Genomic DNA, 19,172 nt, shown 5'->3' on the forward strand with positions numbered 1-19,172 from the left:
GATCTAGGTTGTTACTTAACTGTAACAAATATTTTTACAGTTAATTAAAAAATATTCTAATTTTGTTGATCCTAATGCTAAGCCAACAACATAGCACGTGGGGGCAAATATAAGTGGTGGAACAAGAAATGTATAGGTACTATGTAGATCTTTTGTAAAGGTATTCTCAGTTATGTTTATGCTTTTGACAGAAATGTGTGCTAGATATGCTGTTCACGGATTTTTATGTAATTTAAATAAAAACATATTTTATTTGTTTTTATATGATTTTCTTTGTAATATTTACTTTGCTTTCCTGCAATATAAGAAAGTTTTTTTTTTAGTCTTAGTGTAGTACTGTGATGTCTGCATAGTGCAATAATTTTATTTACTGAACCTTGTTTTTTTTTTTGTTTCATATGATTAATTAGGATAAAACCGAGGATTTTTGATAAAGAGGCTTCAGCTTCAAATTCTAATGTAGAATAAAAAAATACATGAAAATGTGAAAAAAATTAGGATAAGAAATTACCACAATTAATTAATAATTTGAGTATTACAGATCTCAATAGGACAAAGTAAATAGAGTAAATCATAAAAACATCTGTTTTATGCTATCTAAAAACATAAGCAGAGACCAAACAGAAAAGTGTTCAGTTCCTAAAAAAAAATTTGGAAATCAGAAATACTAAATTTTACAACTCTTTTACAACTATTTAAAGTTAATTTCTAGTTAAGAAATAAGTGTGCTTTTCTTGAAAGAGTAAGTTGGTTTCTACTTTATCCCCACAGTTAATTGTATGCAATTCCTTGCATAACAATTGAGTTTATTAATAAAGTAAACAAAAGCTCTGAGAAAACTACTAAAACTCTGACCAAGAATTAAATAAGAGTAATAACATGATCAAACAAAATAAGAAAAACACTACTATCCAACAGAGTTTCACTCCGGAATTACAGCACACTTCATGCTAATGATCTAATCACAGACAGTTCCTACTAAACAATATGTACTTCAGGCAGTATCATCCTCAGTCAAATGAGAAATTAAAAACTGAAAAATGCCAACAATTTGAACCACATTTAAGGAATTAGTTGTTTTTTGTCACCTGAGTTAAATAACACCAGATATAATGTCATTTTGTAAACACAACTAGCATTTATTATTACATATGATTAAAAAAAAACTGCAAGAACAGAGACAACCACACTATAACATAATGATGTGAATGACCTACATTATATGTTTACTCAAAACTCAGGATTATCCTTATCTGAGGCAACACTAGTAAATTGAAATCAAATTTGAAATCAAGTACAAAGGAAAAAAGTTTTCAGACTACAAAAAGTATACATGCATGAACTTACAATATCAAAGTCCAGTTTTATAAATTAGTAGCTTACGTTCACAACAGGGAATGTCAGATTAAAAATAGAAACTGAAAAATAAAAGAATTTTTTTATTTTCATAAGGGAAAAGATGTTATAAAAACAAGGATTTTCTACAGACAGCCTCAAACACTCAAAGCTGTAGCTTAGATGTGGACATTATAAATAATAAAACCCCTATGCTCACAGTTCTCATAAGCAAATTACAGAGCCTGAAAATATTGAACATCAAATTTTTTATTAAACTGCATTAAGTTTCAATATAGTCAACAACTAATAAATCAAAATCCCTTAACTCAGTGACTAATTCATGAGAGTTTAAAAGACATTTTTATTAGTGATAAGGTTGAACAGGTATAACTCAAATTATATGCATTTTTTTAAAAAAACTTGGGAGTCACTAAATTTACATAAATTACATTAGATACTAGCAAAAAATTATTTCAGGGTACACATTATATTCAATATTCTGTTAAGAGAGATTTTAAAATCATGTAAGGGGTAATGTAAAAAAATAAAATAATTGTTAATAAAATTTAATACAATAACCTTGAATGACAACATCTTTCATACGTTTGTCAAATTCAACAATGATTGCATCAGAAAAAACTGATCTTATAATAAATAAAAAGTGGGGCCCTGAGCTACACACTTGATCTTAGGATTTAAAGTGTAAATAAATAAAACACATTAAAACACTTAACTAACATTATAGATTTAAAAATTCAGTATACAAAATTTAATGAAATATTACACAAAAGAATTTGCTTTATCCTATTTAAGTGCAACTACCTCTGATGATGAAAGTTGTTCCTTGTATTGGACCTTAAGATGGATAAGGAGGCCTGTTTTACATCACAGGAAGTTTGACTATAAAATTTATTGTGCCACAACTGAGCATGAAACTAAACTAGGTTCCTACGTTAAGTGATTAGTCACCCACCAAATCACACAAAGGATACACCACTGTCTATAAAGGTCCTGGTAATAGAATAGGACCAGCAAGGTCCTAACAGAAACAAACACGGAAAGAAGTAATCGGCAAAAAGCAACGGGGTAGATGATGAGAAAGAAAGATCTCTCACAGGAACTACAGTAAACTAACTCACAAATGTTAAGAAATTTTAATTAGATTACTAAGAAATAATATGTAAATACACAGACTCCTTCAAACTTTAAAACATCAAATTAGTATATAACAAAGCATCTTCACACATTAAAATAAAACACGAAGATAAACTCAACTTATATTAATTACATTACTGCTATTAATAAAAAAAATTGTACATTTACATACTTTACGCAACTTATACCACAAGCTGTTTATCCCATCAAGAGTTAATAAAGATAGCTTAATAAATATAAAAACGCCATAAAACTAAATATATAAATATCTTTTCCATGAACACAATTATCAATAATTATTTTAGACATGCTACAATTAATATTAAACATAAAATCTGTAATATGTTAAAATTTAACCAGACTATAAATAAACAGTTACAGGTGAAATATAAAGACAATCATCACACTTTATCACTCGATCGATCACCTGGATTAATGATCAACCCCAACAACTATGCCTTATATTTCAGTAACAGCAGATGAGATATTTTTTATAACTGGTCATGTAGAAAAAAATTAATGTTTTAAGAATATTTATGAAGAATAATTTTAATTTACCAACAGTAATAAAAATAATAATACTGTGCTAGAAATACGTTCAATAAAAAATAAAATCCATTAAAAAACATTTATTACATTTTTAAACTAAAAATTCAAAGTATAACTTCACTATTCAATGAACTAATGTTTTACACTGCATCAGTCTCAACGACCAGGAGATTAATACTGATAATTCATCTGATAACTGATATTATAACAAACTGTAATTATAAATGTGATTGTATATATACAAACTCATATATAAATGATTGTACTATTACTCTGTTGGATCAGATCAAGCCAGTAGTCAATCTGTGACAACAGGAAATTATCTCTGAACCAGATTTCATTAAATTAAAAAAAAACATCATTAGAAATCATTTTGTTGTAAAAATTGCAACAAACATACCTAAGGTCAAGTTTAATTTTTGTTCCACATTTTTTTTGTTATAGTAAAATTCAGAAGTGTCATTCTATGTTAAAAACACAAATAACTTTACCAGATATTCTACAACTTCAGATGCAAACTGTAAAAACGCAAATGTGATGAAAACTTACATACCATATGTATTCAAAATGATAACCTAGTATCTAAGTTCAGCAAAACTTGAGAGGAAATAGCGGTCAATATTAGAAGAATAGAAGTCGATTGCCGGTTTAGATTAATAAACTAATATTGTTTATAACATATTATTTGATAAATGTATTTTTTATGTTATATCGCTATACTTTCTTAATCACAGTTTTCATTAAATCAGCATTACCGTCCAACCTGATCATTCATACAGTTCATTTGGTTTAACTTTGCTGCATTCTATTTCAATAGAAAATTCATATTTATATTCATTTTTTTAATAAAAATATAATCCAAGTATAATATAACACTAGGGTAACAAACCACAACTCTAAACATCAAATGTACATAAAAATAGAAATTTTATGACATACACAGTTAAGAAATAAACTTTTAATTTACAATTATCAAAACTAAATTCACTATACGTGTGATCAGGTAAACACAGAAAAAGTTTTTAATTTTGATAAGAAGTTTTTGTAAAAAAAAATTACCAAGTTAAACATATTAAATGAAGTACAAGATGGATGATCTAAAGTCTGTTCACAGAAGGCTATGAAAAACAGAAGACAGATTTATTAAAATGAATGGTTTTATACGAAAACACTGCACTGGGCATAAAATCTTTCATTTCTCAGAAACCTCTAAGCTCATAACATTTTACCCAAAATGAAAAAAAATGAATCAAAATTGTTATTTTTTCAGTTTTTCTGATTCCTTCTAAATAATTCACTAAAAATATAAATACTTAAAAAAATTATTTATCCAGATCCATTAAATTTTTCTTCAGATAGAAAATGAAATACAATGAATTTTTCTAAAAAATGTATGTTTGTATAATAATATGTTTTACTTTAAATAAACAAAGTTCAAATGAAGATTAATGATAAAATAAAGGACGAAGGACTGCTTTAATATAAACTATAACAAAAAAAAAAGATGAAACCAGATTATTTCAGAAAGCTCTAAGAATAAAGAAGCATCAAGATCAAAGAAAACCATTAGCGAATATAAAGTTAGTTGTAATTCCTTCAAATTAACTAATAGAAGAACATAGACCATCCTTATCTGTTGCCACTCAATAAGACTAAGTTTAATGTACAGAAATTAGAGTTAATTTTTTTTACAGGTAAATTAAGTTACGGACAGGTTTTCAAGTATCATAATACTTCTAACATTTACAGATATTATTTAAAAATTAAAAATAAGATACCCTTTTTTTAACAAATTCAGTAATTTATATTGAAAAAGAAGTTTTTATATGACTTTTCATGCTCCTATCCATTTTCTAGTTACAAATATTACAACTGCAAATTTTTCTCTTAAATAAAAGGACTCACAGTTGACATTTATAATAATTAAATATAACAATTGTTATGGGATATTTTTATTAAAAATTTTTCAATCATTATATTAATAAGGACAATCTCCAACTTGCTTTGTAATCCAGCTCAATCAGGTTTCATTACTTACTGAATTTCAAGTAATACCAGAATACATAGGAACAAATCTAACTGGAAAAATTTATATCTGATCAACACACCGCCTCTCTGTAAACAACGGCTCAGTAAACAGTAATAATCAATCCTTCAGATTTGATGTAAGAGCAGAGCAATCTTGTAAATAAAATTAACACTAGCGAAATACAGATGCATAATAATAATAATAATAAAACTTGAAATTGCTAACATGAGCTTAATTTAGCAACACCCTAGAACTTTTTCAATCAGCATGACAACAGCATCAATAAAAAAAATAATAAATAATTACTTCTAAAAAATAAATAATTTTTTAACATTCTGCTGTGTATTTGAATCAATTTTATTTTCAATTAATTGGTAAAATACAGATTCCAATTTTTATCTTTGTATCCTGTTTATTACTTTCTATTCTTCTTTTGATGATTAACAGCCCTTAAACCCTTCTTAAACCATGGTTGGCTTCTAATTTTAAGTCTAAGTCTAAGTCATGGTCTTCTAATTTTCTTAAAAATCTTCTTCTTTAATCTTCTTGCTAATTTTCTTTATAATCAATCAGCAAATAGACTTTAATTTTATACACTATTATCATAATACATGCAATTAAACATTAAAAAGCCAACTTGTACCATATATCTGTACTTCACAATCATAGCTTTTCATACTTTTGAATTATAGACTAGGTGAAATTCTTTGGCTTTAGTTTTAAAGAAGTCAATGATTAAGCGAAATAGTTGTAAGTTGCTCTACAAAACCATTACTTAGCATCAATAAGTATATGGTGGTTTATGTTTTTGGGTTGTAACATAATTGTATACCTGAAAGGTGAATATTATTAAATTATGCACTTTAATAATTATTAACACATGTATATGTAAAAAAATATGTTACTCTCGTCTAAAAATAATTTCAAGAAGAAAAAAAATAATGGATTGGCAACCATTTAATAAATAAGAGTAATCATTAGCATAGAACAGCACTAACTAATTTTACAGCAAAAAAGCTATCTGTACACCACATCATATAAGTAGAAAAAAATCAATTAAAAACTGAACTATCCAAAACCAATAAATAAAGAAAACTAAATAACAAAACTAATCCCAATCTGTAGGAACTAATAAATATTTCATTATCTTTCACTTCAAAAAATACTTGACATGAAGGTGTTGGAAAAAAAATACAAATACATACTCAATTCTTAAAGGAAATGAAAGTTCATAATCATAAGCACATAAATCTTAACTTTTTATGTTATACCGCTGAAAAAAATTGCCTTCCAATCACAATCAACCTTTTAGCATATATAAAAGTAGCTCATAACATGCCTATAAAAACATAACAAAATTAAACATCAGTGTAAAGCTAAAATTAATAACTTACCTGCTGGCCTACAATCGCAGCTGGATGAGTAAGCGTCTGATCATAAGTTGGTGGAGGGGCAGCTTGGGCAGCAGCATAGAGCTGTGCCTGACCAGGAAACACGCCATATGGGCCAGCAGCTGGAACTAAATCATAATAGTCAGTCAGGCAAAATTAATTTTAATCTAAGTAACAAATTTAAGCTCATACGTACTCCAATCACTTTAAAATAATTTTATTCTGATGAAATATTCTATAAAACTCAGTAATGATAATATTTTATGAATATGTACTGACATTATATCATTGAAACGGAAGCAAACTATGACTGCAGCCTAATTCACTAATTGAAAATTTGGATTTAAACTTTCCTCTGCAGGAGTCTATTAAATTGTTGCAGCTACGTTTCTAAATTTCCTGTCCTTTTATGAAATGAGCCTTTTGTTATTATTTAAGTCTTAACAATCAGTTTTTTATCCATGACAATGAGCGAGTTATTCTTTGTCAGTACAATAAACATTTACTTACTAGGATGTTAACCATTACTAATGTTATCTCAAATAATTAATAATTTTTTAATGTTACCAAAGGCATAAACTATCATATTTCAGACTGACCATATTGCAAAATACTTGAAAATAATACTTTTTAATAAAAATTCCATTCTTCTGATGGTACAGCAAACTCCCTGATCACATGGATGATATTTTTATAGTTTATCACAGTCATCTAATATCACAAGCAGCAGCAAACAGAACACAGCTAAAAATATCTTTAAATAAATGTACAATTTATTACCTATATCTTCAACAAGTCAATTTACAAACTTGCGTTGGATACAGTTTCCCAAATTTATAATAAAATATACACAATTTTTTTGTCTGTTAGCATCTCACAAAAAAGAATTTTTTAAATACCACTAAATTTAGTAAATGAATAATGCTACTGATAAAATATTCATCATGTAATAAAAGTATATTAACAGCAATGTAGGACGGTTGAATTTAACATCCGTAACACTAACTGTATCATCACGCTAAAATATGAATATGTACTAATATGTCATCAGTAGCACCCCAGATGTAAAATCTACAAATCAACACTCCTTTCTAGTCCGATGAAATTCAGTCCCTCATTTGGTTGGTTATCACTTTCCTCATTATTTACTTCATTATTTTCAGACAGGTACCATGGGAATTATAATAAATACCATGATTCTATGCTAGAATCTTTTAGCAGCCAACAGGAAACCAGTAGTGATGGGAACTCTGCCTGCAGTATACTAGGACTTTGAATTCTATTCAGGGTACTGCATAAGAAGCCAACCTAACGATCAAGGGCTTATCAGATATGTTGGGCTTCCTACTGCTAAAATCAAGAAAATACTCGTGGGTTATCAAGAGCAAAATATCCACTGAAAATCACATTACTGAAATCTATGACCTAATAATTTCTGGAATTTATTTAGTATTTTTATACTACAGTTAATCAATCAATCACTCAACTGATTGAACAGTACCCCCACAGGTACCACTGAAAATATTAAAAATCGTTTTAATTGAAGAGAACTAGAATACAACCTAACACTGCTTGGCATGAAATAAAAACAAGTGGGATGGTAGTATATTGCAGAGTAGCACAGGACCAGAAATGGGTTAGAATGTAATATGTATAAGTGAATGAATGATTAAAAATAAATAAATTATTTCATGATTAGAAAACGTAAGTGTTTTTACATTATCATTTTTGGTTTTTATAAGTTTAAGGTTTCAGTTATGAAAAGGATACTAACACAAAGAAAATATTAAAATTGTTTCAATCTAAGAGAAATCAAAATAAACAGGAGACTTCACTATGGTATATGTTGATTTGCGGGTATCAACAATTAACATGATTTACGCAAAATACAAATGTAAAATTAAAAGTTATACAGATTATTACTATTAAACTGTAATCAACTGGAGATGCAGTTCTAAAGCAATAATTTTTTCAGAAATCTGACTGATGTTGATTTTGTACTTTTGAGTACTTTTTCCAAAGTTAATACAACTCATCAATCAGAGCACTTTGTTGCTTCAGTAACCATTAATTTTTAGCTGATAACATTTTAAAAGGTTTTTTGAATTTCAAAATATGGAAACAACTGCAATTTATACAACTTCTATGAGGGTAGAATCCTGGAAATCGCAGAGTGTGAAGGATGTAAAATGCCAATGGCTGAAGCAATATTTTAATTTTCTAGTGGGATTAATCTGTTCCACATTGTTTTTCAGAAATTACTATAAGCACATCATTTTTACCAATCAGATAAATATCTAAAATTAATGTAGAAGTAATATTCACTTAATAATTAATTTCACTGTTATCTTTCTAACACCTAGAAAATCTGTATCGTTAAATTCATGTAATATAAATAAAATGTTATTTCTTTTAACAACTTCCTCATCACCCACTAGAAAAGAAAAACAAAATTTGTATGATACTAACATAAAGAAAATAATTATATATATGAAATCAAGGTTAGTTTTTACTGTTTGTTACATTAACATTTTCAAAATATGGTAACAACACAAAAATACAGGTATATTGATAAAAGTGTTGTCAACAGAGATTAACAATAAAAAGAATACATCGTGGCATCTACTGATAGACAACCTCTAGAAACAGAAATGGAAATATAAATAAGTTTCAACTTTTTGGTAGTTGCATTTTGTAACATCTTTACCTATCCAACTTTACATATCTGAAAAAAAATTTGAGAACTGATGTTTTCAAGGTTAAATGACTGTTTTGGAAGATTTTAATTAAATATGTTAACTTTTCCTAGATTAATCATTTATCTTCTGCCTTTTAGTATAAGTTGAATCTAGTGCTCCTGATTGTAATGTATATTAAAGAGGCCTGGCAATGCCTGCAGAAGTAACAAGAAATGACTGTTTGCTTTACATATTGCTTTTTCTAATTTTTTAATGAAAGTAGGGTATTTTTTAAACATATTAATACAGTATGTAACACAAAAATGATCTTATACTTGAAATGCTTCACAACTAAATTCAATAATGGTCTTCACATTAATCTTGTGAGATGCTCTGCTAACAAATTATGTAGTATGAACAAACTTCAGCAACAAGAGATTAGTTACGCAGTATGTCAGTATACATGAAGAAATATAAGTTTCCATAGAAAAAAATTACTTCAATTTACAGGTTAAAGATCTTAAGTTGACAAAAACAATTTTAAAAATCTAGCAAACGCTTCAATTTAAATTTGGAGTTAAAAAATAAAGTTGGGTAGGAAAAATGCTCTAGTAAATATATTTTCTGAAAAGTTTGCTATTTTTGTTTTTTGAGATTTACTAACAAAATATCAATTTGATCACACTGTAGCAGTAAATTTACACTTTTCTGTGCTTTAATAAACTACTTGATTAACATTTTTATTTCATCTAGCACTTGTTGAACTTAGGTAACATTATTTGTTTCTTTGCTATATCTGTCTTTGCCATCAATGACGTCTTCATTCTTGTTTTCTTGAACTGCATCCTGTGGTATAATTGCCACCAACATTTACCCACTGCACTAGTAAGGATTTATGTTAAAATTTGGTTCTCTTACTGCTTCAAATTGTTTAAAAAATTATTTATCTGTGCCAACAGAATAGAATATTCTTTATTCTCTGTTTCCCTTGTAGCATGTAAAATTTCTAGGCATTTTCCCCAGCAGTTTTGAAATCACATCCTTTTTACATTTAACATTTAAAGAAATTAATAAGTGTAATAAGAAAATTATCTTTGCAGAAAAAACAACTCACGAAAAAGATACATGACAATCTACGTGTTCTACCAAACAAATGCTTCGACACATTCCATGATCTTGCAGTCTGTTGTGGAAGTTCTTAACCAGAATTTTTTTTAAAGATGCTTAACATCTAAACAAAGTAATGTTGATCGCATGAATGCATAAGATGGAAGGAAGTTCATCATACAGAAAACTTGTAGTGAAGTTCTAATTCTAATCAAATCTTGCTGAAATAACTTGCACTCTAAACCCATTTTCCCATATTATTGCAAAAAAAAAAAATATATATAAGTATAAAGATTAGTAATAATGCTAAAGATAAAAAAGAAATTGCAACTCTAGTTACATTAGTGCATTTCAAGTAATCGACAAAAAAAAAAATTAAATCCTCTGTAGAGAAAAAACAATCTTACCGGCATATGCTGCTGCGGCTGCTGCTGCTGGATGTGGTGGCGCAGGCACAAAGCCTGTAGGGGGAGCCTGTGGTGCGCCAGGGAATGCTGTAACATGTACAATTTGATCAAATATTGAACATGTTTAAAATTTTAATGGCAAATAGAAAGGTCAACTATTTCTTTATATCTATAAAATTAGAAGTGACAGTAAATTTCTCTCGTTTTTAGATTTAACATTTACAAACCAAAGCAATAGGGAAAAATTTTTTAATTTCACTGAATTTACAAACATTAAACAGATCAAATATAACCTTTTTGTATTCTATAAAAATTAAGTTTTATTCTTAATATTATAAAAAAAAATAGAGTTTTGTAACCGGTATTAAGATCACGTATATATGCATAAAATAATTTACAATGAAAGGGTGCAATTTTTAACATGTATGTAACAGCCTAAGGAGAAAATAAATAAAAATTTAAAAATAAAATATTACAAATATACACATGCATAACTGAGGCAATGTTATAAATGAATGTTACTGGGCATATGCATACATTGCAGTAATGTCCACTCCACTAGCATCTATTAATAAAATCACAAACCAAAAACATTAATACCATTACCAATAAATAAGGTGATAATTATTGTAAAATTTGGTATCATAAAACAAATGGAGTGAGTCAAATCCCAGAATATTTTATAAAAAATAAATAATTATCAGCAGAAGTGCTACAGTAATTAGGACAATGAGAACATAAGACCTCACAAAACTTCTCAACAGTTCTGCTATTGTTTATTCATCAGTAAATAAAAACTTTTTCTTTTAAACAAATAACATTTTTAAGAAAATTTTAAATTAGAAAAAAAAAATAGAGAAGGTCAGGACAGATAAGTATTTCAAACATTGAACTTTTACTCAATGTATGTAAACTGCAGACATAAAATAAATATATAGCTTTACATTAGTAATGTTATTGAAATGGTTTGTGAATATTATTTTATGATCTATCTAGTGGATTTAAAAAGCAGGGTAAAATTATGAAGCAGAAGGAAAAATGGGTAAACCCTTTCTATCATAATATGCATATGTTTTTAACAAACTCGAGTTTTTTTTTCTATTTAATGATTAACAAAATTCCAAGTGATAATTTGCAAATTATTTTATTAAACAATCAAGCTTACAGAATGTTTAAAAATTATGTTAGAAAGAATATTTAATTTACATCACTATTAAATAAAATTAAACGATGCACTATTCTTTCAAAATAACTTTTTTTACATACATCAAAACGCGACAGTGAATTAAAATGAAAATGATAATTTTTTTTAAATAACTGCAAATTGCAAATGAATAAGTTGACCACATCTAATTGCCCTTCCCCCCAAAAACAATTAAAAATAAAAATTAACAAAAACTGGTTAATGTTCCAAACCGAACCGCATAAAAAAAAAACTACATACCCACCACCAAGACCATAGCTAATATGAACATACAGACAGACAAAGCATTCGAGGCTTCACATTAGCCATGGATATTTAATAACCAAACAATACCATACCTTATATGTACATCAAACAATATTTAATAAGTATGTGTGTAGATGTGTATATATAATATGTATAATATATATATATATATATATTTATTTGAATAACTAATATAAGATTCATCAAACATTTCACACGTAAAAACTTTCAACAAAGAAAAATATCAAGAAAAAACAGAACGTTCCAGTAATAATATAATAATAATAATAATAATAATAATAATTATAATTCAAACAAACAATAAAAAAAACGTCAATAGCGATGTAAGATTTAGAAAATCAAACATCACAGAGACGTGGCCGTTTTTTGAAATACATTATTGGATCACCCAAATCTGAGACCAGCAAATAATTCCAGTTGTTTTGCTGAATTCCTTTCTACCTGCAGAAAAAAATAAGAGAGAGAGAGAGAGAGAGAAAGAGACAGAAAGATAACAGTTTGGTCTGGCTCAAACACGTCTAAACATATTGGGCAGAGAGGTGGACATTATTGATAAATAAAATAACATTAACCAGAATAATATATTATTCTTTCACTGCTTTTTTTAAAAATTTTTGTAAACAAAATTAATTTAATTAAAAATGATTGAACCTCAGTTAACTCTTTCTATTATTATTGTTTATTATTTATTTTTTTAAATAGAAAATTTTCATTTAACACGTATTTCAAAATTACAATCTGTGTCAATCGCTCAAAAGAGATGTAAATTAAAACAAATAATATGAATTAAGGTTAATAACTATCAATTCAAAATTTATTTGAAGTTCTAAACATTCTAATTTCCATCATTTAACAATTTAATAATTATGTGCATTTATTTTGAAGTAGAATCAATAAGCATGCAAATATTAAATCCTCACAAAAAAATCTGCAACTTAAAAAATTATATTTTTTAAATAAATCTACTGTTTAAATAGACTACTTAAGGACGGCATTCAGTGTTTCTCAAAAAACTAAAATACAAATATTTACACATAAATAGTATGTAAATAGGATCCACCTTGAAGTTACATATTTTTCGATGTAGAATAGAATCAATGGAATTTAATGTAAAATAATTACGATAAAACATAAAATAACATTTTATCCATAGTTAAAGATTTTTATTCTATCAACTTAATTCTCTTCTGAGCGAAAATGACAACAGGTATGTTTCCACGATGAAACTAAAACCGCCACGCACATGCAAGCTACTGTAATTTTACTGATTCCTTTATGACTACTTTAACACAATTAATATAACTAACACCAGCAATAAATCATGCATCATGCAACTAGAGAACAAAAATTATCACTACAGTCTACAAACTTTAAATACGATTATATAATTAATAGAATTTTTAACACTGAAATAAAACTAACAGGTCATGTACAATCTGCAAAACATTCTCCAATGTATTATATTATAATTGTAATATAACATACCTTGAAATTTCATCAGAAGTTCAAATATTACTCATAGAACATAATAGTAACCGTATTTACCCCAAATATAGTATTTTATTACTTTACATACAGTAATCACTCTACAAACGAAATAAATTAAATACCTAACTTATCACAGAGATAATATGTACTCATTTAAGTCAAATGACTTCTTGAAAAAAAAAAAAATGTAGCAATGAACTGACTCATAAGATCAATTAATAAATTTAGATTTAAAAAACAAATTTTTTCAAAACATTTAGCAATGATTAGCAGTAATAAAATTAATACCTAGTACTTTGAAATCACATCAAGTATTTTTTAAAGTATTTGAAAACTGGAAAATCTTTTATTACATGTATACAAAGGAAAATAAAACCAGGGAATCCTACTGTCAACAAACCCACATAGAGAGTACAGGATGCAGGATTTTGTTAACGGTGGTGAGGTTTCTAAGCCCCATGTATCCTGAGAACCTTGATGACAAAAGCTTGGCTGCTGGCAAGGGTTTTCAAACCAGATTAAAAGTATCCCACAAAGCTGTCTATTTATCATGTTAGAGATGCAACTAATGTGTAAATGGAATGAACTAAAGTTTGAAAAAGGTGGAAGGAATTTATGAAGGATTTATACATCTGATTGAAATCAAGCAAGTTATTTCAACATAGGATCACTATGAAGCAGCAGCAGCAATCCTGAAATTTCAAATTATACAATTGCCAATATAAATGATTAAATAAAAATATCTTGAAACAGGAATATAAGAGGTTTACGCGATTAAAATATATAGCAGGGTGTAACCAGATTTTCTTAAAACAAATATGATCTTATAATATCAAAATTACAAGATAATGTGGTTTAATTTCACATTTGTACAGATTTTGTTAAGTAAACTCATAAAACAACTAAGAAAATGAATAATTATAGAAGAACATTGTGGATTAAGGATTTCGCAATCGGCAGAAATTTTTTTATGTAAATTCAGAACATCTAAGAAAAATGGTTTCAGAAGAACGATGTGGTTTAGGAACAAAAAACACAAACGATGTGATCAGGCTAAAAACGAGCTATCTGTGAGAGGTATACAGAATGAAATAAATAGATACTTTATAGAAATGGAAAAGCACTTGACTGTACATCAGAAAGATTTAAGATTAATTTAAAAACCTTTTTGAAACCAGATGAGCAAAAGGCTATGAAAATGAAGGATGTAAAACTGAGTGGTTTGACCAAAGGAAAAAAGCTATAATTCTGCTTTCGCTATCTTAAAGGTATGATAAAATTCTATATTAGAGTATGAAGAGATCAGTGTTAGAGGAAGGCAAATAAATGGTAAGGTTAATAAATTACATTTGAGTATCTTGTTCTTCATCTCTAGATGTTTTTATTACATTATACCGCATGATATTCAATAAATGATTACAAAATTGTAAGATATTATAACAGAATAGGGTACAAAAATTAATTTTAATAATGCAAAAATTATCACAATAGGAGATGAGCAATCAATACCTACACAAAAGATGTAAGACCTGAAGTAAAACAATACTCAAGAAGCATGGGTTCAGAAAATTATATATTATGAAAAAAATGAAAATCAGAAGTCTCTGGAAATATTTAATGGAAAAAAAACAGCTATTTTGTAGTAAGAAAATTTAAGACTTAAGTGGGTCTTATGAAATGTTATGTTTGGATGCATGCGCGCTAGGAAACAGAAAGGCTAGAGGCATTTGAAATTGAATATGGAAATGAAGAAAATTAAGTGGGTCAAGTACACAAAAAAATAGTAATGAGAAAACAGATGAGTATAGAAACTTATTCCAAACAATTCAGCACAGCAAAACAAACTGGATGGAACATATTACGAGAAAAGGTTTAATTAAACATTGCTAGAAGGATCTAAAGCCAGTATCCGTGGCGTGAGTGGTAGCGTCTCGGCCTTTCATCTGGAGGTCCCAGGTTCGAATCCTGGTCAGGCATGGCATTTTCACACGCTACAATCATCTCATCCTCTGAATATGTAGCAGTGGTCCAAAGGTTTAAAAAAAAGGATCTAAAAGATTCAAAGGAGAGTAAACAAAAAAGTGTAAAAATTGTAAAGATTAAAATGGGAATAGGAGCTACTAGAAAAGAATAAGTTTAGCTAGAAACAGAAGAGAAGGGATAAACACTTTGTGCAAAGAACTGCCTAAATATAGGCATATGTTGACATAAAGTAACACCAGAAGATAATCTGAACACACGTTCAAAATTTTGAAGTTAAGTTTAACTGCAGTGTACCAACATGCTCTCATCCAGTTGAACGATAGAGACTAATATAAAATAATCCTAAACAGTAACTAATATTTTTTATTGTAAAACAAATACATGTTTTAACATGAAGTAAAACTGACATTTACCACTGCTTTCTAACCAGAAATCAATCCATAGCTGTTATTCTATTTTATGCAAACATGAGTAATATAGACACATTTGAAACTTTTATATACTTTAATAAATGATAATTTAAGAAATCAAACACAGAATCTTATTTTCTTTTTTTTTAATTAACTTCTAGACTAACCAATCTTAAGTAAAAGTGATGATATACTGAAACAAAAATTGCAAAAATTTATTTCAAAAAGTAAATTTGATAAAATAAATTTTTATCAAATAACTATTTTAAAAATAAAAAAAAATCTGGGCAATTTTTTAAAAGATAACCAACTACCAATTATAACAGCTCAAAAAGAATCATATTTTATTCCATAAACAACTTCATAAATATAAAAAGAAGGTAATAGTTAAAAAAACAAACAGAAGACAGTGAAAAAAATATGACAAGCTATTAAAAGACAACTTAAATTGATAAAAACTAGTAAACGTTTTTGGGTCCTACGTAAAATAGCAAACAAAATCACTAACAAAAAGCTTCCATTACAACTCTCAAGGAGTCCTGAAAATTTAATGGTGTCAAGTAAAAATAAATAACAATTGCTGAAGCAAATAAGTTGGTTCCCTTAAATCAATAAAATAACACACAGGATATCAGTTGGGTGAGTTTTCTGTAACCTGTTGGCTTTTAATGGCAAATCACCATAACATCCAATGGGAAACAATTTAAAACCGAGATCAAAAACAGTTCAGACAGACTGTATTTTCTCAGCAGGTCCTCTGAAGGGTGATCATCTCCTTCCTCCTCTTTTAATTATAGACTGATTTTGCTTGGATAGGTATCATTTGAATTGTACTGACAATCTCGCTGGCTTATTTGTTGTGCCATGCATGACATCTTTCCAGCTAAGCCAAATGAAACAACTGCTTCTTTACTGAGGCTTACTAGAGTAAAGCATGGGAAAACCAATTCTCTAACTGTGTGAGAGGGGGTTTCTACAAGAACCAAATTAGTAACAGATATCAGTCAAGTACAAAAGTGCCTACTCCTACTTCTGAAATAAAAACCTAAAGCCAAAAAACATATTTTATATATTATGTTTAACACACAGAGAAACAAATACACTTTCATAAGGGTAATATTTTTGATGAAGCAAAAACTTTTACCTGTTAGTACTCAAAAGGAGTCAACAGTACACTCATCCAACCAATTAAAAAAAGAATGATGATGTAAATCAAAAAACCATTTATAGAGTATTTTATATAAGGATTTTTTTTTTATAGAATACTTCATTAATTTTTTTTTTTTAATGATAATCTCATTAATGAAAAATAATCAAGGTATGTTAATTTTATTCCTGATAGGTCAGTGACCAACAGAACAATGAGCATGACCAATGAAAAGGTCTGATTAAATAGCCTGACATTCTAATTGGACACAGAAGCAGCACGTAACATGCAGAGAGAGTGTGACCAAATGTGATGGACACAATAAGCAGTAACAAGTCCAAGCGCTACTTATATACATAAAAAAATTTCTTTTTTTTAATAATTCTTTTTAAATTAAACAAGTAATACAATAAATTGATTTGAGTTTTATTTCTACGAAAGAAAATAATTTTGCCTGCCTAAAGTTCAAATTACTATTAAGACTAAGTGAAAAAATTAAAATTCAGTTTTATTCGATCCACAAATAATTATAGAGTAGGGTCATAACATTAGAAAAGTTGAAGAATTATAAATAGATAAAAAATAATCCGAAAATTTCACAGTACTTGGAAAATAATTACGAACATTTTATAAACGATACAAATATAACATGCTTTTAGTGTAATAACAATTAATGAATTGAAATATAAAAATTTTATGCAGTAATTATACTGTACGTTATTTATAAATAATATGATTGTTTATAAACATGTAGCCCTTGAAACTGTCACAACTTGACAAAATGACTTAAATGTAATCATAACATTAAAACAATAACATGCATTTATCACCACAGCCATGCCATCATGCTTTCTTCTTATGCTTATAAAATAAATGCAATTTTTACAATAGAGAAGGAAATACATATGATATTATCATTGTAAAAATTACTTCATATAAAGATATAAATTCCTGACTTAAAGCCTGGTAAGAATACACATTTATGTAAACAAATTTCTATAGTTATTATTGCATTTAATACCAATACCTTTATTGTTTTATAAATCACTAGGATAATGAATAAATGTTTAAAATGCTTAAAAGCAGATTTTTCTTATATGGTTTCTTCTCATATAGCTGAACCATTCCACTTACGCAAGAATTTTAAATTAAAAATCTATTTCTGTTAATTCAATAAAAAATTAAAAATATCACATGACCCCCCTAAAAAAAATCCTGAATTTTGAGCAAAAATAATGAGGGGCAGGGTAAACAGACAGAATAGTGGGGGAATTTTAACCAGATTTCAATAGAAATTGCAGGTTTGTTCTTTGCACAAATAAACTTTAAAGTAAGTTTATTAAATAAAATCTCAATCATCATTCCTGAACATTTTATTATTTTATACCGAAAATTACTACAAGAAAATAATCAAATTTTCTATATTAAAAAAAATTATACCGCATATTTCAGTCATTTAACAGATTTTTAAAAACATGTAGAAAGAGAAAGTAAAAATTTACTTTAAACATAACTAATATTTTATCAAATGTTGAACCAATATTGCGTATAGAAACTTTTACTTCAGTACAAATAAGGCTCGTCTAACAAAAGTAATAATGATACAATTTGTATCTGCTACCAAATTTTGTGAAACAAATGTAACAATTTGTATTATGCTTCTGAAAACCTTTCAAGAATACCCATTTTAATTTTATCTAAGCTTCATCAGCATATTTAGGATATCTAAAGAGGGAAAAAACTGCTTTAAGAATAATAATACATAGAAGTGCTAGGAAATTAAAAAATAAAACTGTCTGAATTTCAGTATTATGTAGGAATGGTAATTAAATTAGCAAACATAATTTGGCAATCAGTGTCATTTAACGTTAATTCTCCCTAAAAAAAAAAAAAAAAATGTATTAACTAATAAAATATTTAATGTTGGGTAATTAAAAAAAATTAAGACAATACAATGAATAAATTAAACCATTACATTAAATAAAATTTCTTGGTAATTTTAAAGGTCATGTAAAATTC

General features: G+C 27.6%; 1 protein-coding gene across 4 annotated transcripts in view; it reads right to left on the reverse strand.

Moving 5' to 3' along the window:
* Positions 1-19,172, reverse strand: part of LOC142323617 (uncharacterized) — an 84,915-nt gene that overhangs the window by 35,619 nt on the left and 30,124 nt on the right. For 2 of the 4 annotated variants that reach the window (XM_075363488.1, XM_075363486.1), the window contains exons 2-3: positions 10,655-10,741; positions 6,466-6,584 (exon numbers count right to left, since the gene is read on the reverse strand). In XM_075363488.1, the coding sequence (XP_075219603.1) occupies positions 6,466-6,584; positions 10,655-10,741 (206 nt within the window). Of the gene's footprint in view, positions 1-6,465; positions 6,591-10,654; positions 10,742-19,172 lie in introns of all 4 variants that reach the window. The other 2 variants (XM_075363487.1, XM_075363484.1) reach the window with 1 other exon arrangement.

The sequence above is a fragment of the Lycorma delicatula genome, chromosome 4 (assembly GCF_047948215.1).
Source record: "Lycorma delicatula isolate Av1 chromosome 4, ASM4794821v1, whole genome shotgun sequence".
NCBI lineage: Eukaryota > Metazoa > Arthropoda > Insecta > Hemiptera > Fulgoridae > Lycorma > Lycorma delicatula.